Source organism: Phlebotomus papatasi, chromosome 2, assembly GCF_024763615.1.
Source record: "Phlebotomus papatasi isolate M1 chromosome 2, Ppap_2.1, whole genome shotgun sequence".
Taxonomy (NCBI): domain Eukaryota; kingdom Metazoa; phylum Arthropoda; class Insecta; order Diptera; family Psychodidae; genus Phlebotomus; species Phlebotomus papatasi.
Window position 1 is genome coordinate 83,656,277 of NC_077223.1, and position 23,843 is coordinate 83,680,119.

The following is a 23,843-nucleotide window of genomic DNA, read 5'->3' on the forward strand; positions in this document are numbered from 1 at the left end:
ATTTTTTTCTTACTTTGTGGAATGGTTCAATTTTATTGAATTTCTGAAAGTTTTACAAAAAAAAGTAATCATACAATTAGACAAAGTCCCCAAATCATGCAATATAAATGTTGATAAGAGGGATAGATAAAAAAAACGCAAACACCGAAACCCAATTGTAAGTTGCTGGTTTTTCTCTCTTAGAGATTGGCGCACTTCTTGCGTTCGTACATCTTGAGGAGCTCAGTGAGTTTCTCACCAAGAGCAGCATCGACCTGGGAGAAATTCTTGACGGCACGCTCCTGGATGAAGGGACTGGCATCCTTCAGATGGCCAGCAATATTCTGGGCCAGACGTTCACGATGGGCAGGATCGAGAACGCGACGGTAGAAGTCCGTGACCTGCAAATATTCATTAGAAAAATTATTTGCATGTAATCTTAACTAAGAATCTTGATGGAAATATGTGATTAAGTAACAGAGCTAATATTTCCGATAACTAATTAGACTGTGAAAGTGCAAGAATTCTAATTAAACCCAAAAGATGAAAATGTTTTGGAGGCTAACAGAACTATTACGATAAAATCCGATGATAGGCCCTATAAGGCTTATCATTGATCATTTTCTATTCACTAAGAAAAAACCTAAAAAGTTAAAACAACTCTATGGCGGAGTTGAATTAACTCTATGAATATCGATGTAATTATTACTCTTTTTCGATATAAAATTTTATCTCGACTGAAGTATATGCTTAAGTGTTTTCGTTTTAATATTTGTGATTTTTTTTTATATTATATTTCTGAATAAAACAGTGAATAATTCTATGGATTTAGAAGAAGTAAAAAAGAATTTCATCAGTCCAAAAATAAGCGTTTAAGTAGCACTCTTCGGAAAACGATCCAGTTACCCCACCTTACTATATTTGATTAAAAAAAAAACGCCGAATCATCGAAACATATGGTTACAACAAGGATTTGATCTAAAGATCAATGTGACCCTATCTTAATAAATTCCATTCATCATTTTCCATTTAAAACATTTAAGATCTCAGTGTATGTGATCATATGATGAACTAATTTATTAATTACCTATAAAACACGTCAAAAGACTTATGTTTTTTTCTTTAAATGATTTATGACGGTACGGATTTGACGGTTGATGTCTTGTTGCCGTTTAGCCAAGATATTTTCTTAATTTACTGCGAATTGTTTTGCGTGTTTATAATACGTAATTTAATGATGTTTAACCATTATGTTTTATAGCTTTTTTTTTAATATAATTATCGCAATTTTATTTTCTTATCACTGCCTTCTCACGTTGTTTATCTTCTTTACCATTTGAATATTTTTTTCACAAATTAAATTTTTTTGGGACTAGAGTACCCAAAGGAAAATATAAATGTTTTCTGTTTGTTACTGCTCGAACTCTACAGAGAGAGCAGTTATATAATCACTCGATTTTTTCACCTCCCAAAATTTCCAACTTCCACTCCTCGGAGACCACTTTTGTCAACAAATCTTCGCGTTCCAGATTTCCACAGATAGCTATTTCAAAATGTTGTCTGTATTAAATCTTAAACATGTTGATTTTTTTTACCGTATAATAGAACCAAAATTAATATTATTAGCAAACATGTAAGACCATTGTTTTACATGTTTACTAATAATATTAATAAACATAAAAATACAATTTTTGCACTATTCGCAAATAGGCAAATGGTGTTATTTGGTCAATGGATTTTTAAAATCTAAAAAAATACTTTTTATTAATTTTTTATAGTAATTATATAGGTTATTTTTAACAGACTTTGATATAATGACACGTAAAAGAACTTGCGATTTAATGTATTTGCAACATTTGCTATAATTTTAATGTAAATATAATACAGTGATGATATAGTCTACATTATTGATTATCATTTATCCAAAAATTCAAACTAAAAGAAAGTGTTTCAAATGGAAGAGGTGATCAAGAATTATTTAGCTGTATTTGTGCATTGAAATAGCCAATGAAAACTCCAAGAGGGCAGGAAAAATTAAGAACTTTGTGTTACAGAGGGTTAAAACACACGACGCAAAAAATAGAGCCGCAATATATATTTTTGAATTAACCTTTATTAAAAAAACGATCATGTATAAAACTCGCACTACTTAATCCTTTAAGCACGATTGGAACACCGGTGTCCCATAAAGAAAATAATTTTTCCTGACTACATAATTTTTTTTCTTATGTTTGTACGTAATTGCAAAGTTGAAGGTAGAAGGAATCTAGGATATTTTTTGCAAGTCTCCAACTATTTGCACTGCTTCAGCATAAAACGGTTAATATTATGTTCAAATCCCGTACAACTTAAGCTTAAAATGTACTTGTATGTAAAACACGCATAGCTTCAACACGAAAAGGTTAAAATTGGAAATAAAGATCACACAGTTTCAGCACAAAATGGTTAAAATTGAATATAAAATCCTCACAGCTTTCCAACGAAACGTTTAACAATTTAGATCATTTTTCTCGGATTTTGTTCAGATTTTATTAAAAACCAATATAATATAATTTCTGTGTGAACTTTTGTTTAATACGTTAGTCTCATTTTAATAATAAAGCACGATGATTTTTAGAATATTTTTTTAAAATTTTTATTAGGGGTCCATCTGGAAGATGATTGCCCCGTTTTAGAATATTACCACAGAAACATTCATTACCACAGAATCAGTGTTAGCAAGGAGGCACTTATTTTCTTCATGAACATTGTTTTCTGGAATGTGATGTCTTGGACAAGGTATAAAGCAAAATCCCAAAAAAAATATCGTTATGAAGAGAGCAGGAAATAAGTCTTAATTTCCATGATTTTTACAATATTGATGATTAGCAGAAACCACAGAACAATTAGAAAACTCCCTGAGTATGTAGATACAGGAAGTTCAAAAATCGTTTAGATGGTTACTATTATATTGGTTCAACCGGGTAGTAGTAAATTTGAATTGGGATTTCTAGTAAATTTCATCATTCATTTTAAACGACAAGCTTTACAGCAAAAAGACGCAAAATATTTTATTGATTACAGCGAAATCTTTGAGTAAAAAAATAAAAAAAAATGAACTTGATATTTGATGGTATCAATCAATTTTACATTTTTTACATTTTAACTTTTAACTATGTAAAAAATGATGTAAAATGTAAAAAAAATTCGCCCAACCCTGCCTCTATAACTCGTCCCCTTGATCGGACAAAGGCTCCGAGTCCAAGATCGTCTCTTAAATCGGACAATATTTTCGACATCTTCAGTGTTTATTTTGTCAAACTTCTCGTAATAAACTACACTGTGCAACAGTGATTTTGTCCCTGGGTTCTTATGCTACTTTTTCTATTGCTAGGATCAAATGATTTACGAAAATACTTATCATTTTGATTTCATTTTGTTTTTGCGCCTGGACTCTAGGCAAAACCGTTTTTGCCGTTTTTCGATATTTGGGTGCCTACATCTCCGATTCTGCTGAACCGATTTATTTCTTAATATGGGAACATTTGTTCTCCTTTAGATACCCGATAATCCTCCGGGAAGATGAAGTTCGTACAACTGACACCAGGGGCGCTGTAATCTCATATATGTCAGAAAACATGAAAAAATCGAACTTTTTAACAACTTTAATCAAAAATATCACGAAAATTAGGACTGTCCCTAACAATCTGTTTTGTGGGTTTGATAGAGAATTTTATTAGGTACATTTTCATCTATGTACAACTTTTCCTTCAGATTGTTTTTTTACCACGAAATTGGGGTTCAAACGAAAATCGAGCACTTAGCCAACTATAGAAAACCTATAGAACTATAGAAATTATTTTTTAGAAGTTTTTTCTACAATTATTATCAGCTTTAACCTCATGATTACGTAATTTTCGTCGAAATAAATTTAAAACTAGTCCTAAATAAAACTAAAAGAAACTACTAGTTTTTGAACTTGTAACTGTTACTTTATATATGACATAAGTTAAAGCTTTATACAAATTTTCAAGTAATAAAATAACATCTACGTAATTAAAATAGCATATATAAATCACCATATTATCGATATTTAAGCATTAAATATTATAATAAGGGCTAATGTTGCCTAATCGGTAGGAAAAAAATATTAACACCCGAAATTGTGAAGGTTTTCTATAGTTGGCTAAGTGCTCGATTTTCGTTTGAACCCCAATTTCGTGGTTAAAAAACAATCTGAGGGAAAAGTTGTACATAGATGAAAATGTACCTAATAAAATTCTCTATCAAACCCACAAAACAGATTGTTAGGGACAGTCCTAATTTTCGTGATATTTTTGATTAAAGTTGTTAAAAAGTTCGATTTTTTCATGTTTTCTGACATATATGAGATTACAGCGCCCCTGGTGTCAGTTGTAAGAACTTCATTTGTTCAGAGGATTTATCGGGCATGTAAAGGACAACAAATTGTTCCAAAGTAAGAAATAAATCAGTTCAGCAGATTCGGAAATATAGGCACCCAAGTATCGAAAAACGGCAAAAACGGTTTTGCCTAGATTCCAGGCGCAAAAACAAAATGAAATCAAAATGATAAGTATTTTCGTAAATCATTTGATCCTAGCAATAGAAAAAGTAGCATGAGAACCCAGGGAGAAAAAAAAAGTTTAAAATTGTTGCACAGTGCTATCTTTCAACTTCGAAAAATTACGTCGTCATTTTTATCCATTCGAAACGCGATTCTTTGTCTCTGAAATTCACACAATCGGGTTTACACTCATTCCGAGTTGGAAGAACTCCGGGGTGGCCCGTAAAGAATCTCAACTACCATAAGCACATCTCTGCTTACCATTGATTTCAACTTTGTTACATGATGCTTTTAGCCAACTTTCCATGAAACATTTACTTCACTGCATAAAAATATTATCAACTAACCTGAGAGAAGTTGTCCTCGGTCTCTCCGGAATCGTATCGAGCCACATCCCCGCTGACCTTGTAGGGAGGATCAAGCTTGAGGGCACGTTGGGAGACTTCGGGTCCACCGAAAGAATTGGGGTAGTAGTTTGGAGCACCATTTAGGTTGTCTGTGAAGTTCATTGGGCCATCACGCTGATAGTGCTTGGGAGTGACGCGGTAGGGACAGTTGACCGGCAGCTGAAGGTGATTGGCACCAATGCGATGACGATGAGTGTCAGCATAGGCGAAGAGTCTTCCCTGCAGCATCTTATCAGGAGATGCCTCAATGCCAGGCACAAAGTGTGACGGACTGAAGGCAATTTGTTCAACTTCAGCAAAGTAGTTCTTGGGATTGCGATCCAGCACAAGTTTTCCCACCTTGATCAACGGATACTCAGACTGTGGCCAGATTTTCGTCAAGTCAAATGGATTGTACTTGAACTTTTCAGCCTGTTCCATGGTCATCACTTGGATATGGAATGTCCAACTGGGGAAGTTGCCCTTGGCAATAGCATTGTACAGATCCCTGATGGAATAATCAGGATCTGATCCTGATAGCTCAAGAGCTCGTTCAGGTGTCAAATTCTTAATTCCCTGATCAGTTTTGTAGTGGAATTTCACCCAAAAAGCTTCACCCTTGGCATTGATTGTCTTGAACGTGTGCGATCCGTAGCCATTCATGTGACGATAACCATCGGGAATTCCTCTATCCGAGAATAGGAAACACGTCTGATGAGTAGTTTCCGGTCTCAGTGTAATAAAGTCCCAGAACATGTCAGGATCTTTCAGATGGGTCTGTGGATTCCTCTTCTGCGTATGAATAAAACTGGGGAAAAGAATTGGATCACGAATGAAGAAAATTGGCGTATTGTTGCCAACTAAATCCCAAATTCCATCTTCAGTGTAGAACTTAATGGGGAATCCACGAGGATCGCGTACAGTATCAGCAGATCCACTCTCTCCGCCCACAGTTGAGAAACGAACAGCGACAGGTGTTTTCTTGCCCACGGTGTCAAAGAGTTTGGCAGCGCAGTACTTCTGGATCTCAGAATGCGTCACCTCGAAGTAACCAAAGGCACCGGCTCCCTTAGCATGTACCACACGTTCTGGGATACGTTCACGATCGAAGGCGCTCATCTCGTCGAGAAAATGATTATCCTGCAGCAGAACTGGACCATTGGGTCCAATTGTTTGCGTTGCACTCCTGACACCAATTGGGGCTCCATATTTAGTGGTCACAGTCGACTCAGCGCCCTGGAATAAAACCAAATCGTATTGAGATGTTCATTTGTTAGTTTCAAATTATTTTTCGTATTGGAAGAATATTCTCTTCATTGTGGACTATAGGGTAAATTAAGCTAATTCAAAACCTGCTCCAAATGGAAATTTTTCGCTACTCCAAATGGAAACGTCATTGTTTTCATGATAAATACAGTACTAAATTATTATATTTATATATTTTCTATACGACAGTTTCATTATTTAGTTAATTTTGCTCCAAATAAAGCAAAAATCCATTCATATTCACAAATTTTAAGTTGTTAATTTCTCAGAAAAATTAAAAGTGTATCTCTTCGCCATCGAATTTTTCATCGATCGACCATGTTTTCCAATGAAAAATACAATAAAGTGACTATTGTTTCGTTTTGTTTAACATTTATGTCATATTTCTGGCTAATTTTAGTTAAATTAAGTGGTAATCTTTATTGCTAACGGTACCTGAAGTTTTCAAATGAAATAATTACCTATTTCGTGAGCAAAAAAAGTTTTTCTGAAGTGTCTACAAATGCTTCAATAGGAAACCCGGAAAATATGATTTTTTTTGGAGAGATTTTCTTATTGTTTTAGATGGAAAAGGAGAAAAGACCAGGAATAAAAACAAATCCTGCACTCTGGAGCAACTCAACAAGGTTTTGGAAGCCTTTCGTCGCGGTTTCACTTACACTGTTTGTCTCCAATTAGAAACTTTCCCTTGTCTCCATTTGGATTAATTTGTTTCCAATAGGAGCATTTTACGCTCGTGTATTTTTCTTGTATTGAAGAAGTTTTCAAATTATATTTCAAGAATTTTCACTAAACAGTAACATTCTAGAAGAGTCAAGGAGCAAATTTATATAAATTCTCTTCAGAAAAAATATGAACTTAATGTGTTGAATCTTCTGTCAAAGTTAAAGCGTCTGGAAATGGTTTTGAATTAGGACATTTGTCCTATATATTCTGAATTATTCTGTTACAAATTTTAAATGAAAAATGAGATCTTATGAATAAGGGAAACTGAGGCACCAAACAGTGATGTTTCTTTCTAAACTATGTAGAGTATAACGACAATTTTTGAATCGACAAGCATCCCTACAGTATCCAAAAATTCATACTAGTCTCGTCTACTGAAGTCTAATTAAAAAATTACAGTGTACAGTACTACCCCGTATTCGATGATGCCCCAGTTTCCCCTATATCTTTCATTGATTGTAAATTTTAATTGGTTAAAGTTTCTTTACTTAACGAGGGTTTGATGTGAGAATCGAACCTAGAGACCTGAAGCGGTCTCCAGACTAGAGGTTTAGCCCAGTTCCCGATCAGATGCCTGAACAGTTTATTAACATTTAATGATCAATTTTTACCCTTTTATATCCATTTCTAAAAAATGTCCTAAAAATCTTGACTGCAATATGAAATTAGAGAAGTTAAGCTATAAAGACAAGACTTAAGTCTGAACACCGTATTAACTTCGTTTTGTCGACTTCACATCTGAGTCAAGAGACTTACATGTTTATTTTGCTTCTCTATAAATCCAAAATTATTTATAGACAATTAATCAACATAAAACTTATTATATCTGTCTACATATTCTTGTATTGAGTCTCATTGACTTATTTGAGAAGGAGGTTACTTTGAAATGTGAGGTTATTTAAGACCTAACCTCGTATATTAAGTAAGTCGAGTAAGTCTTCAAGGCATTTTAAAATTGTCTTCTAATAAGGTAAATGAAGCAAGTGTCGATCTTGAGGGATGGATCGCCACCCAAAAAAAAAATGTATATATATATTTTTAAATCATTCGTTAGTTTTTACAAATTGTTTTTACCAAAATTCCTTGCAATAGTTTCTAATGAAACAAGTATTGTAAAAGATAATCCGTGAAAAGCTATGAGTAATTAAAAATAAAATATTATAAGAAAAATGCAACCAGTTTTAGTGTAAAATTTTTCCTGTTTTCGTACATATTTCATGAGGTAATTCAAAAACTACCTAGGTTGCTAATTTGGGGTTTTCGGTTGCCTATTCTATATTAAATTGGCTTTTATTTTGTATTTGTATTATTTGCTAATTCGTTCTACAATGACAGAAAACAGCTAATAAACTCCAAAGTTTTTTCGGCACGCTAGAAACACATGGGAAACATAGGAAATATCATGCCCCTGTTTTTATCCATGATTTTCATACAAAAGTTTCATTAATAGGTTATTTTTGGCAGTTGATAACCTTAAAAACATATAAACTATGGAAGGATGTTTTTATTCAGTAACGGACACGTCAATTCTTCCCTTCAATCACAGAAATATTTTATTGATTTCAACTCAATTTAAATCAATTAATAGTGACTTATACAGGCTAAAGATGAAAGATTTATCCATATTAAGAATTAGATAAGAGGCAATTTTCCTTGGGCATATGTCATAAATTAAATATTTGGTTAATGGTAGAAAACTATCATCATAACACTTTATTAAAAAGTTTTGTATACAATACTGGTGAATTGAAAAAGAAAAATAATTATTAAAAAGCAAGTCTAGCAACTATAACAAAACCACATAAATGAATTTACTCTTAATGATATACTTCGGTTGAGATAGAAATTCTTATCTCCTAACCTCAAATTTATGCAAAACGAACGCAAAAATGCTAAAAATGCACAGTAAACACAATTGATTAAATATACCAATACTTTGTTATATATTACAGATCATTAAATTGTAGATAAAATAGTTAACCACCAAAAAAAATATAATTATAAATGCAACCACATCTCTGACTTAACCAATAATAAACCTCATGAAATACATTTTAACTGCTTCTTTCGTAATTCAATGCTCAAGTAAGAAATATTTAGGTCTTTGAACTTTACCATTCAAACACTAATTGCATAGTTTATGTAGAAAAACAAAATTGAATATTTATATAGTAAATTCTTATAACATTACTTATTATGTAGTAATTAAGAGTTTTTAGAGCTAAAATCGGATGGATATTTTTGCAACAAATAAGTTTAAACAATGGCAGTTATATTTATGAATAATGATTTTATGATTAATATTCATTTTATTCTTATGATCAATAATATGTGACGAAGTAAACGGTCAAGAAAAAAAAACACAAATCTGACCCTGACACTTGTGTTCAACAGCGAAAAAAAAAAAGAGAATCACAATACAATACAAAGATAGAAATAATATGAAGAAAACCGCCAAATTTCACACACTATCGAGAATAACTCTCTATAATATATTCCGTCTTTCTTTTTCTAGAATCACATTAAAACAGTTAAGATATTCTTATATATTCTCAATACATAGACAGTTGACTGTCTATATGTGATCTAATGAGTGATCAGTGATCACATATCAAGAACTTTTGCTGTAACTATAAGAGCTTTGAGTAAAGTTTGATGGATTCATGGTAGCAAAGAATTTAGAATTATTAAATTTGAAGGGGACATTGCGTGAAAAATTCTCAAGTCCGCATTCGAATGAGGAAGATTTTTCATTCATTATTTTGAGATGTTCTGGAACCAAATGTAAAGTGGATTTTGTCTGAAATTCAATTATAACGCTCTCAAGAATTTATACAATTTACTTTCAGCAAATTTGTCCTTGAAGCTGCTAACTAGTAGATCGCATGAAAAACATGGAAATACACCTTTGCAGAATTATCTCACAGAAATTATTTATATAAATTGAATCTCACATAAAAAACATTCTTTTAGAACCTCAAAGACAGAGACATTCTTTTTTGTTTGTGATCTAAGTTAAATCTTGATCTCTTAAGGTGATCTCTTTGGACAAAAAAAAATGATCAACAATTTCTGAGTTTTTCCCAAGAAAGATTTCTCAGTATGCGAAATAATACCAAAATATTTATGTCTTTCAGTAGATCAAAATTTCATTTTAGAGGAACCTGGGGTAAAATGTTTCAAGCTGAAAAATTTCAAAATTCGATATCTTTTAAGATCTAAGATAAAAGAGATCAAAGTTGAAAATTCTTTAGCATAGATAGTTTTCATTAACTTCCAGAAGAACGTACAAAATTGTTAGCCATTCTAGAAAGACAAGATAAAATTTGGTATTTCGGACAATATGAAATTCCGGACAAGCTTATTTAGAATTTCGGTACATAATCTAGTTCTAGTATTAACTAAGTAATTAAGCATATCCAAAGTAACTTTGAAGTTATTTAATTTTTTATTGGATTTTAAGAAAATTGTTCGAATTCTTATATTGATTTGTCCGGAATTCCGCGTTGTCCGGAATAAAACCAATTTAGATTTGGTATAACTCTTTTAAAGGTATATAAATAAGTCAATAATACATTCTTCAAAAAAAGTTGCTCTAGATTAGATTGTCAAAGTCTAAACTTTCAAATTTATTTGTCCGGATTTCCCTGTTGTCCGGAATTCCAAACTTTACTTTATAGAAAATAAAAGAAATGATACTATTGTTACCCCACTTTTAATAAATTAAGGGAGAAACTTTTAATAAAGTAAGGGAGAAACTTATTTTTCAAACAAATTTGGTTCACCTAAAATGGCATTTGTCCGTTTTACGATTCTTCGGAGAGCTTATCTTCAGGAATTCTTTTATATAAAAATAACTAAGTGGCGAAAATCTACATTGAATGACAAGTGTTCCATCCACTACTTCATCTTCAGTTCGCCTTCTCTAATGCAAATAGCAAAGGGGCTTTTCTCTACAAAAACAGGTTTTAGAAAATTAAAAACAAAATTTAAAAAAACATATTTTTCATTAAGATAGAGCAAAATAGTCTACAGCAAAATTGTGAAAAACATATCTGTTTTATCACATTTTGCCCCATATTCCCCTACATTTTTTAATGATCAACTTCCCCAATGTTGACAATATTTTAACTTAAATTCTTTGGGAAACAAAGAAACACGCCATGTGTAGATCTTTGTTGTTAATTTCTGCACGTGTCTTAATTTTTAATGAGAGATTCCTCAAAATTACAAGTATAAAACATTGAGCATCTCGGAGAAAGAAAAAGAAGAAAAAGGTATGAAATATAGTCAACAGCAGTGAGTCCATGACACAGAAATCGGCCATTCTACTTCCACTTCACCTTTTTAAGGTCCATATACCAAAAGAGTTGAGAAAGAAGTTTGAAAGAGAGAAAGATCTTTCCCCTTCTCATAAATTACAATAATAAGCTAAAAAATTATAATATGTTGTGTATCAAGAACGTGTGTACATGTACATGCTGTTTTTGTTGTTATTTAAAATTCTTTATTAATTAACATGTCCATCACTTTATTATAAATATCACGATCTTAAAGGGATATTGTAATGATTGTAAGTTTCTAAACTATTCTAATGCTCCCAATTCCCTGTATACTTTACTCATCTTTATAGATAAGAAGACACAAGAAGATCTTCAGTAACTTTGGTGTTCTTGGAAAATTTGTAATTATTTAATTACTGCAAAGACTGTAAACAATTAAATACACGAAATTGCACTGAAGCAAACCAAATAAGTTTAATTTGATTTATAATGTACATTCTACTTCCGAGAATGATCTCAAAGAAAGCAAACTAAATCCATTCAACAAAGTGTCTTTATTGCCTGATTATCCTCTATATATTTTTTTATTACTATTCCAATAAAATATGCATAAATAATGGTAAAGATCAGATTGTAGGGGATAAAAACATATAAACTTTAAGTACATCTTCTTATGCACAATCTTTTCTATTTCAATTAGTTTGAAATTGAGTGATGAACTCATAGTCATGCAAAAGAGTCATTAGATGTGCTCTGAGTAGAAAATTTTGCAAATTTTTAATTAATTTATTGTACTTGTTTTGTTTTATAAGAATTACACTGGTTATAAATTATCAGTGGAGCATATACTATAAAAGCATTATTCTATTATAAATCTGAAAGATTAATATATTATGAAATGTTGATCCTAACCTTCTTAACCTTAAAATCTATTGATCCTAACCTAATAAAATAGGAATTGCTGGTTATGTTCAGCTTAATTTCCCATATGGGGCACAAGGAGTGCGCGGCACCCACAAAAGATTTAAAAATATTTAAGAATTTAAAAGATTTCGTATTTTAAACTCTTAAAATTCCAACCTAAGATACAAAAAAAAAAGACAGATGGTAGGTGATTGACATTTATCTGTTGTTATTTATATGTTTTTTTTTCATTTTTGATCTTTGGTATAATAAATTAGTTTAAATAAATTAAAAAAAAAATAAAAAATGCAAGGTTAGAATGAACATAACCTCACATTTGTAAAATGAACTAAAGCCAGTAAGATAAACTAATTTTTAACAAATAAGAGAATCATATAAATTATTCAGTCTCGAAAAAAAACAATAAAATGTTTAAAAAAGAATTACGGTACAAAACCATTAGCGTCAACAAGTGATTATTTTGACAGATCTCTAAGTTATTAGTCGTCATAAATACTAGTCCACACGTTAAAAATTCCTGGATAAATTGACATTTATCCAGGATTATACATTTGACATTGTGGAAGTTGTACTGTCTACAGAAAAAATATTTCGTAAAATTGCTCGTAAATGTTTGTGACATCCTACTGGGAACTTACGAAATGCTCGTAAACCCACAAAACATTCGTAAAAGTTTGTATTTTCAGGAATTCTTTGTAAGCATTTTTTGTTCTTTTGTTTGTCATTTGTTTGTCTGGCAAAACTTTACGAACAAATGACAAAATTTTACAAACGTTTTTCAGTGTGTTTACAAACATTTACGAATAATTGTTTGTAAAAGAACAAAACATGATCGACGAGGAATCAAGTTACGTACAATATTTGTGAGAAACAACAAACTTTTACGAACTTTTCTGTGGGTTATACGATTTCCGAGTATTTCGTAAACCTCCAGTAGAAATTCACAAACATTTATAAATAACTTTACCAATTTTTTTCTGTGACAGCTTAAGGTGAAAGGAACACTTATTGACACTTTAAGAACTCGTACCATTTGGAATATAAAATTTGAACATCTATCCTGATCCGAATACGTAGATTAATGAAAAAAAAACATCATATTACTTTTTATTAGATATACATAGAATAAATTTTAACATTTTGACAAAAGTGTCAATAGGGATTCAGTGTTGAAGAGGTGTTACTTCAACCCTATGTATGTAGAAATAATCTTCAATCTATTAAAAATCATGTAATATTTGGAAAGATTGGTTTCAGAAGTCTCATTATTGAACCGTTTGACATTAATAAGACCTTCCTTAAAATTAGGCTAAGATGTTGCAAATATAAGTTTTTAAATTTGACAAAACGGTGTGAAACAATTTATTTCTAAAATTGCATAAATTAGTAATATAAATAACATAAATAACATTCTGATTAGGGTAAAGTGATATAATTTGGAATTAGTGTTACAAGTTAGACAATTCGCCGGTACAAGTTGGACATGGCTTTTTTCTTGGTAAATACAGTACAAAATTTGTTTTTAAGCACAAAAAACCAAATTATAAAACTAAAGCATTAAAAATATACAAATAAAAATGAAGTACTAAATTTATCAAGACAAAAAGTCCTGTCCAAATCGTACCATTGTTCAACTTGTACCACTTTACCCTACTTTTCTTATTTAAATTTTCTAATCTAAAATATTCAATTGTTATTTTTAGGTTAAATCATACATAACCTCACAATTTAAATTAACCTCTTGAGCAAATTGTACGACGGTTCCTACAATTGATTTCAATCGACAAATGACCTAAACAGTTCATTTGTTAACAAAATATTCTTTTAACACTTTGTCTTTTGTTTTCCTTCAGCATTTATTAATAAACTTTCTGCAATTGAGTTCAGTGCAGCCATCATACAGAGGAAGTTCATGTATGAATTTATAATTATTTTAGTGAAAACTTGCCGTGAATCATACAAAACTTTTATTTTTTTTTATTCATTGTGAGCATGAAACATATCAATTTCGATTTTTATGTGGTCAAATGAACAAATCCCTAAATTATTCAAGGAAAAATGTCTAACATCAGTGGAGAATGATTTAATTAGGATTCTTTATTTATTTACCATAACAAAAGGGATAAATTATTTAGCATTATAAGGCAATGAGAAATTTCGTTTTGGGGCCAGAATCTGCGTGAGAAAGACATGAAATTTGGATAGAAATCTCCTCAATGGCAATATTGTTTGAAAGTTTATTGAACCTTTTTTTCTACCTTCGAATATGTGTGGTTTAGTGTGAGGAGATTGTGATTGAAGTAGTGGGAAAATGCACTTTCTTCTACATTTCCTTCATCATCTTATTCCGCGTCGAAGAGAAGTCTATGTATACCTAAGTCAGTTTTTCTTCTGCAACCTTTCTCACCTCACGTACTATAATTACATAAAAATTATACTTGAATGATTGTAAAGTCCAACTTTTGAATGTAAGTGAGTGAAGGAATTGATAAGATAATGGCTCTATCACGTATACATTCCTAATCTAAGAAAAAAATTATTAATTTCAAGAAGAGCCCCTTCAATCTCGAGAAGCTCGAGAATAATTGTGATAAAATGCTTAGTATCTAAGGCCTCTGAAAAACCTATAGGATCTTTTATAAAAGTACCACATTCAATTTTAGTTAGGGGAAGTGCTCATAATTTTGGACAATCTGCATATAAGCATCAATATCCTAAGTTTGAAGTGCGATATTTTCAATACTAATTGACTTTTTTTATTACTCTCTTTTCAGAAGGATTGTTTAGAAACTTGGCAAGCTATTTATCATCTCATTTTTACTAAAATTAGTTTTAATACGTTTAAAAATGAATTGATATGTAGAGGTGACCTTGGCTCTTATTTTGGACAACTTGTTTATTAATTTGTCCAACTTGGCTGTAAATTTGGACAGCTAATCCGCCTCAACAGGATGCCCATTTTTCTTCATTTCATGACACAATCTTACCAAGTCCTCTTCCTGTTCATGTAAGGGAAACGTGGAATGTCACAAGAAGCCCGGAAACTTTCCATATCATTCATTAAAGTGAGTTGACTTCGGTACTCCAAGTACGTGCGGATTCGCTCATTCCCTGCCCTTTCCGGGAGCCTTTCAAGGCATTTCTCACTGCATCTCTTTCGTAGAGATGATGCTCCTGTGTTTCTCCAGGCATTTGTCCAACCTAGTCATCACAAAAGCTAAAACTTTACGAAATTTCGTGAGAAAAACACCTGTCCAAAATAAGAATCATCACCTCATTGGTGAATGTCTTAAAAAATATCCCATTTTTCACACGAAAAATATAATTCACAAGGCAAATCTCACTTCAGGTCAAATGTACAAATCATCAGTAACGTGAATCAACACAATATTCAATGAATATTCAATAATATCACTCAAAAACAGCGAACAAACTTTGTTAGTACTTCACCAAAACTAAATAAGACTGAAGTAAGCCACGAAGTTCTGTCATATTTCTCGTAAGCAATTGCTCACACTGAATTTTCAACAAAGCAATTTCAACTCAAATCATATTCAAATTTTAACGTATTTAGTGTTAAAATCTTCCAAAAAGAACAAATATTTAGATAGAATTCATTATTCATCAAATATTGGAATAAAAATCCATCATTTTAATCAATTTATTTTTAGTGTCCAATTTTATCCTCAAAGTGTCCAAAATAAGAAACTGGACAAAATTATGAGCATTTCCCCTATATTAGTTAATTTTCTGTTACACAAACACCAAGTAACAAAATCTAGAAAAATTTCGTTATCAGTCATGGTTTTAGCCATGGAACTCATAAACAAGATAAAGCAGCTATTATTGACTTTTTGGGGTAGATGTTTTGTTAAATGGAAAGATGTGGCCCAAGTATATCGTTACGAAACACTTTCACGCCGCCCAAAGACCTTAAATCCACAAATTTCTGCATTGAAATGCGTCGCAAAACCACAAAATAATCCCACAAGTTCATTGTTGCAAAACTTCTTCCTTGCAGCAATTTTTGTCTCTACCAGACATTGTTGGTTCCAACCAAAAACTTGAATATAATTAATTGGAATTTCAAATTGTGAGATATTTTGATATTTTTTTTTCTTTTGGAAAAAGAAACTCAAGAAACAATGTGGAATAATCTAGAAGAGATAACTTTTTTTCTTAGATCCTATTGAATGTTTTTTTTCTATACTCAACTTTTAGTCACTTTCCGCTTGAGAGATAAATCGACGAAGAAATTAAGCGAAGTGTCTTAACATCGAGGCATTACATAGCGAGTTATCTAATCAGAGAGTGCAAGAACTGTGTCAGAAAAGCACAATTTAATTCTACTAAATTATCGCGATTTTACCCCCAAGGACAGTGAAAGATTATAAATTTTCCAATCCAGTTAAAAGAAGATCTTCAATGAAGATCCAGTACCAAACAATTGCTTGATCATCTCGATCACCTTTGGGCACTTTTCAATCATTCATGAATCTTCAAGACTACAAAGTGACAAATTAAATGTTTCACAATATACCAACAATTTCAATATGTGTACAGACTAACTAAATTTGTATTTGCTATGTGATCGTATTTGAGTTGATCTTATGACTGTGATCGTGGCATATCCACACCCGTTCACTCACAACAAACCGGTTAACCGGCCTCTGTAAGTGGAAGGAATTGCAAAAGAGATCCACGATAAAAAGCTGAGGAAAGAAGTCGTGAAGAAAATTGGGGGGGCTTCTCATTCAACAAGAAATTACTCTGGAGAGAGCGCTCTGTGAGATCACGAGATCATCTCTTTTTTTTTTGTTGGATTTTAAAAGTAAAAGAGGAAGATGAAAGAGCTTTAAACGCAATTGTTACCTATTAGAAAGTTCATATGAGGATAGAGTGCTCGAAGATCATTTAAATGCCAATTGGAATAACAAATACTTAAAAATTGAATTTGTCCATGTTGAACATTTTAAATTTGTGATCAAATACCTTAAACTGTATTTAGGATAATTGTTTTATACAGGTTTCACATTAAAAATTTAACTTAGTTCCTTAAGGTTCCCAATTTCTAAACAGCGACTAGGACTATGAATTTTAAGAGACTACTAAAAGATTGCCGTTATCCAAAAAATCGTGATTAAGGAGAAATTAGAGCAGTTAAGCCATATGGCTAAGCCTTAGATCAGAAGCCCGTATAACATTATAAGGTCTATTACATTATAAATAATGCAAATCAGAGAAAATTTTATAGAAATTGCCTTAAAAAAAACATTAAAAAAATAAAGTTGGTTAAATAATTCCACCGACTCAGTTGAAGAACTGGCTGACTTGACTTGAGGGCACATCAACTTGAATACTTTTTTTTTTGCTCAAGACTCCCTAATGCCAAAGTTTCAAGTGCGTTGGAGCGCTTAATTTGACTTTTCACACAAAATTTAATACAGATTCTCTGTGATAAGTTTTTTCTTTCATCAGGAAAAAAATCGCTAAGAACACAGAAAAACAGGTCTAACGTTAATAACTGTAAGAACAAACTAAAAATGTAAAATGGCTGGTCATGTCAACATACGTTGGAGACATTTGAGCACCAACATAACAAATAAGAAATGTCGAGAATCGAGTAAACCCTTGAAAATTTAAAAATTCACCTTATTTCTTAGATGTAGCTCCTCGTATGACAATATTTTGTTTTCTGTCCTAATATTATTTTATGAGCTATTCCCCTTTCCATTGAGAAAAACTTCAGATTTTTGTAATTCTCAATTAAAAAAGCTTCCAAAAAAGTCCACTTTTGAATCGGAATATCTCGCTGACATTTTGGTATTGCTATATAAATCTCTGTAATAAATATTTTGTCGATTTTATTTTTTGTGTTTCAAGTGTTTCAACGTCTCAGGCGTTTACACATTGGGAGCAATTTTCGTCAAAAATTGCGTTTTTGACAGAAATCTGACGTTTCCCCCTACAACGCTGCAGGGAATTTCCTTCAAAAAAAGCAATTTTTGACAAAAATTGCTCCCAATGTGTAGAGGCCATAAATTTGGGATCAATTTTCGTCAAAAATTTCATTTTTGACAGAATTTTGGCAATTCCATCTTCATAGGAAATTTCCTTCAAAAAAGCAATTTTTGACGAAAGTGTTTCCAATGTGTAGAGGCCTTTAACCCTTTAACGACGAGACAGTTTTCGCGGATCGAAAATACGCAATAAAAATGAAACCGATAGACAAAATCAGTAAAAAGTCTTACATCTAGCCTTAGAAAATCCAACAGTCTGATTCGGTGTATTTTTTACCTCTATGAGCGATAAGGACAAAAATAGCCTGAAAATTTAAGTAATTTTTCTGACAATAACAATGAATGATAATTTTCACTCTAATGAAAAATATTATGTTTGAGTATTGTAGTTTCTTTTTCCAAAACGGTTTTGCTTAAAAAAATTGGAAGTATAAAAAATAATTAAAATTAATTTTCAAGATGAGAATTTAAAAATTCGTGATTTTTGAGCTTAAAAATTTACTGTATAGCAAATAGCTAGAGACTTGCAAAAAATATCCTAGATTCCTTCAACCTTCTACTTTGCAATTACGTACAAACATAAGGAAAAAATAACTTTAGGTAGTCTGGAAAAATAATTTTCTTTATGGGACACCGGTGTTCCAATCGTCCTTAAAGGGTTAAACCCATAGATTTTATTAGTGATAATCTTGGATGTTCTCAATACTCGCAAATTTTTATTTCTTAGAATTTGCCTAATATTTAAATAAAATTGCCCCGAATTGGGGGCTTTCATTCATTCTACCTCTCTGTTGAAATCTATTAAAATTAAAAGGGACAGATAATCCTAACCGGCTTATGTAGGTGAGATTCTTAACGTGAGCTAACTCGGAGTGCATGCAAATTCGATTTAGAGCTGAAGTTGGGAGACGCCATTCAGTTATCTTGAATCAAATTCGTGAAATTATACAAATTTTGTATTTAAACCAAAATATCAAGGATTTGGATGAACTGATCGAAAAGTGATATATGGATGAAATATAGACCAGAATGTTCTCTATAATTTTCCCATAGAACATGATCTCATCGATTACTCAGAAGCCAAGATAAGCGAGGTTTTTTGTTTCTTAACTCGTTTTTTCATCCAGAGTGCCCCAAGTAGTCATTTGTTGAGCTTCAACTATTTCAAAGAATTGTTGTATTTTGTGGGACTTTCCATTTAAAACCCTATTTTAAGTGTCTTGGTGGAGTAGAGGCAGTCAAATTGGCATCTGAGTGATTTCAAAGCGTTTTTATGGGAAAAATCATTTTTTTCACACTTAAACGGCAAAATCGGAGTGATAGCGTAGTCTGAGCGGAAAATGATGTATGGACGAAATGTAGAGACAAATGTGTTCTACAATTGTGTCGAAGTAATCATCAAAATCGGTTTAGCGACAGTCGAGATAATTGAGGTTATGTGATATTGAAATTGGTTTTTCGACTGTGGCGCCCCTGGTGTTGGTCCCACGAAGTTCAAATATTCTAGAAAGTTGTAGCATTTGGTGAGATCTTTCGTTTAAGCCCTCACTCATCAAAATCGGTCACATAGAACCGGAGATATGATTTTTTGAATTTCGTGAACTTTGACCCCTCATATCTCCGGTTCTGTTTTAACCACAGCGCGCATACGCACCATTTTGGAAACGTCCTAGACTGGACTACAACATACTAAAATTTCATTAACTTGCACAATGCCGTTTTTGAGAAAAGTGACTTTGAATTTCGATGAATTTTGACGCTATCACAGCGCCACCTGTGGTGACTTTTTGAACTTCCATCTGAAAGTGCTCATCGAGACGAAACCAAAAAGGTAAAATTTAGGTCGCTATGTTAATTAGAACCGGAGATAGAGGCCGGTCAATGTTCGAACTTTGACCCCTTATAGCTCGGGTCAGGGGTAATGGATCGACTTAAGGTTTTTTTTGTTTGATAGGTATAATCAACGGCTACAACATACTAAATTTTCAGCCCGATGCACAATGGAATTTTTGAGTTATTTAACTTTTAAGATTTAAAAATTTTCTTTTTAAAAAAAGCGCCCCTAGCGGTGGTTTTATGAACTTGCGATGTTAGAAGGGGAAGTGGCATTTCACGAGAGCTTTCCAAAAAGCCCTCACTTTTTAAATTCTGACAATTAGAACCGGAGTTATGGCCATTTTAAGAAATTTTTTTTGGACCCTTATAGCTCGGGTCAGGGGGGTCGGGGGACCTTAAGTTTGGTATTGATGGAAAGCTCTAAGGCCCAGCTATAACATACTAAAATTTGAGTCCGCTGAATGCCATAGGGGCGGAGCTATTGAGAAAACAAAAAAAGGGGGGTCTTCAAAATGGCGGAAGGAGGGGTGGGGGGTGGGGGGTCTATGCACCAAGTTGCAATTTTCACCCGATATATAACCTTTGCCGAAAACCGCAAGTCGATATCTTTTTTAGTTTAGGAGCTATTAAGCTCCAAAGAGCGGCCGGCCGGCCGGCCGGCCGGGAACGTAACTTAGCCACATATATATTCGGAATCAGGAAGTGGCGAAACACATTTTGGCCAAATTTGAGGTCGATCGGACGACATGAAATTTTGTTAGGATTATAGTAGGTGAGATTTTGTTAAGAATCTCACCTAATAATGTTATATTCATATTTTTATTAACTCTAAACCCAACTGTAATTCACAAGATAGGGGGAAGTGGGAGACCTTTGAATCGGCGTAGTTTTGAAATTGGATTTTTCACCTATTTTTTTTTAATTAAACTGGACCTTATTTTGACATAATTTAGCTCCACAAAAAACAATTGTGAAGCTAAATTATATTAAAACTCAGATCCATTTAAAAATAGGTAAAAAGTCCAATTTCAAAAGTACCCCACTACCCCCTACGCCTACACTAATTTTTATTAAACGGTCTCAAAATTCAATTCGCATTCTATGAGTGAAACTGCCCCACCTAACGTCTCTTATTTTACTGTTTTGATATGTATTAAAAATTTGGAATTTGAAAGTATTGTTTTTAAATTTGTAAACCCTTCAACTTCCCAAAATTAAACCTATTGAATGTCATAGGTAATTTATTTAAGCAATTTACAAATTCCAGAATAATTAAATCTGTATAAGTAATGTACATATTTCGAGTACGAGATTTTTATTCAAAAAATCACCTTTTGTTTTCAAAGGGTTAAATTATAAAAGTATAGTATGGGAGACTGGGGCAAAAAGTCACAAATCGAAAATTTCAAAATTCAATATCTTCCAAGATAAATAAGATAGCGGCTTAAAATTTTTACCACACAAATAGCTTCCATAAACCTTATTCGATGTTGTAAGTTTGTTAAAATTTGAACAAGGAATTTAGAAAATAAAAAAAATCAAAAATTTTAGCCCTATTTTTTAATATTTTCCGTGAACAATATATCAATTATTACCTACTTATTATTCAAAATTTATGCACTGATGATTATTTCCTAAATGACTTGGATTATTTGAATACGAAGTCGCTATCTGTTTTAGAATTTTACAAAGATTCTTCTCTAAAGAAATCTTTTTATTAAAAACGACCACTTGGGGTAAAAAGTAACAAAAGGTATGGAGCAAAAAGTAAGAAAACCGAAACAATTTATGATGTTTCACGGCAAAAAAAAACGTCAATGCCATGAGTCGCCTCTTGTTGTTTGCATTGATCAAACGATTTGCAGTCTTTTGTGTGTTTTTTTCTAGAATAGCTTGAAAATCGTTATTATCGTTCAGTTAGAAAAAATGGTGTTTTACAAAGGTGTAGAGGAAAATTTCCTATCACTGAGAAAAAAAAGAGGGTGCGATTAACTTTTTTTCCTCATAATCTTAACACTTTTTAGGTGTAAAAATATATCAATATTTTTTAATGTTAATTTTACACCTTTTTAAGGGTAAAATTAACATGAAAAAAGGTAATTTTAACCCCCAATACACCTAAAAAGGGTAATATTTACACCAATTTTGGATCAATACTGCAGGGTAAAATTAACATTTCCGGAATGTTATTATAACTTTTTCGGATTTCTCTCAGTGATGAAAATATATGTTATCTAGGTATTTTTCTTATTTACGGATTCCGGTAACAAAGCGAATCAAAATATGATAATATCCCATGCCTGATACTATTTGCCCCAGCATTTTTGAGAATGGTCACAAAATTACATTTTGGAAAACGGCTCGATAAACGTATTTAGAAAACTGCGTACCTAGAAAACTGCGCTACTTAGAAATTTTTGAAGTGCTCGAGTAGCTTGTAAAAAAATAAAATATCCATTTTGTGACTTTGCCCCAGTCTCCCCTATATATTGTGTTTGAATAATTAGCTGATTCACTGAAGCTTCTTTAATGGCTTTGATGAAAAACCTTCACCAATCAAATCCTTTATTGTAAGACACAATTCCCCTTGATTTTCCATAACTCTTGTTGGCTTTTCTTTTTTTCATATAGCTCAATTTAACATAATATTACAAAGAAATTACGCTATCATGTTTTCTAATTATACAAGAAGCCAATAAGGTTTTCTCTGATACAATAAATTCGAGCTTCTTTTCCAATTGGACTCCAACTGAATTAGATATTGTAAATTTTAGTAGTTTTTGTGAAATTCTTAATCTTTATCATCTGCTACGTGCAACATTGTTTCACTGTTATCGTGTGATATGAAAGATCTATCATGAGAGATAAAAGTGTATTTTTTTTAACTTTAATCCCCCCATTGAAACTGGATGGCAAGTCAAGTGATAAGAAAACGGTATTTTAATAGGAAATTATCTCATTTTTTCATTAGCTAAAAATCTGTTACTGCCCCTCTTTCCGTTTTTTTCAAACAGATTTTGGAGACTTTTTCCAAAATGCATTTTTGGCGGAAAAGTGCCCAAAATATTGTGTCGCAGACGAAAATACCGCAAATTGCGTAATATTTCCTTATTTTGAACCGCAAATTGGAGGCAAAAAATGGTTTTTTTTTTTTCTCGCGCTCTTTGATAAAAAGCTCGCAAATTGAGAATTACTTTGCACTCGGCACTAACACACACATACACACAAGAGAGCCCCAAACTGAAAAGTTGCAAGTAATCATTGGAAAAGGTGCTTCAAAACGCGCTCTTTTGCCCCCCTTTTCCATTCCTTTTACCAAGTGAAATAAATGTCCAAACAACCGGCTTTTTGTCGTGCAACGACTTTGGCAAAAATGTAAAATTTTAACACACAGACAGTCAATGCGGAGCTAAATTTCTGTCTCTGGGGCTCTCTTGAGTGCGTATGAGAATATTTTTTTGATCCTCAATAAGAAGAAAATGTCTCCAAATTCCTTTCCCAAAAGTGCTTAACTTGTTAATAAGAATAGGACTCACCTTCAAGGATTTCTTGTAGAGATTGAGTTGATCTTCGGCTGGATTGCGAGCTGACATTTTTAATGCCGAGTTCTCTTGGATTTTACGAGAAAAAGATACGGAAAAATCACTGAAACTCAGGAGAGGAAGCAATAAATGCAATTGCAAATGAAAAGCCACAAACTTGGAGCTCACTTCGAGCAGAAAAACCACAGAAAAGTGAAGCAAAATCGACAGTTCGTCTGTTTTTATACCAGGTCGCCAACGACATCTTCCGAACCCCCACGAAGCCGGCCTCCAAAATCCAATTCAGCACGGTGTGAAGTTAGCCACAATGGCGCGAA

General features: G+C 32.4%; 1 protein-coding gene across 1 annotated transcript; it reads right to left on the reverse strand.

Annotated features, from left to right (window-relative positions):
* Nucleotide 1: 1 nt before the first annotated feature.
* Nucleotides 2-23,779, reverse strand: LOC129804734 (catalase). The gene is made up of 3 exons (XM_055852295.1): nt 23,521-23,779; nt 4,891-6,165; nt 2-380 (listed from the first exon to the last, which is right to left on the reverse strand). The coding sequence occupies exons 1-3, from the start codon at nt 23,575-23,577 to the stop codon at nt 180-182; spliced, it is 1,533 nt and encodes a 510-aa protein (XP_055708270.1). The 5' UTR covers nt 23,578-23,779; the 3' UTR covers nt 2-179.
* Nucleotides 23,780-23,843: the final 64 nt, after the last annotated feature.

Bases quoted from the DNA above. Each gene is read 5' to 3' on its own strand.
- LOC129804734 (XM_055852295.1), bottom strand. From the start codon at position 23,577: ATGTCAGCTCGCAATCCAGCCGAAGATCAACTCAATCTCTACAAGAAA. The intron at 6,166-23,520 runs GTGAGTCCTATT...GTTTTATTCCAG, and splicing joins TCTACAAGAAATCCTTGAAG to GGCGCTGAGTCGACTGTGAC. The intron at 381-4,890 runs GTTAGTTGATAA...GAATATTTGCAG, and splicing joins CCGAGGACAACTTCTCTCAG to GTCACGGACTTCTACCGTCG.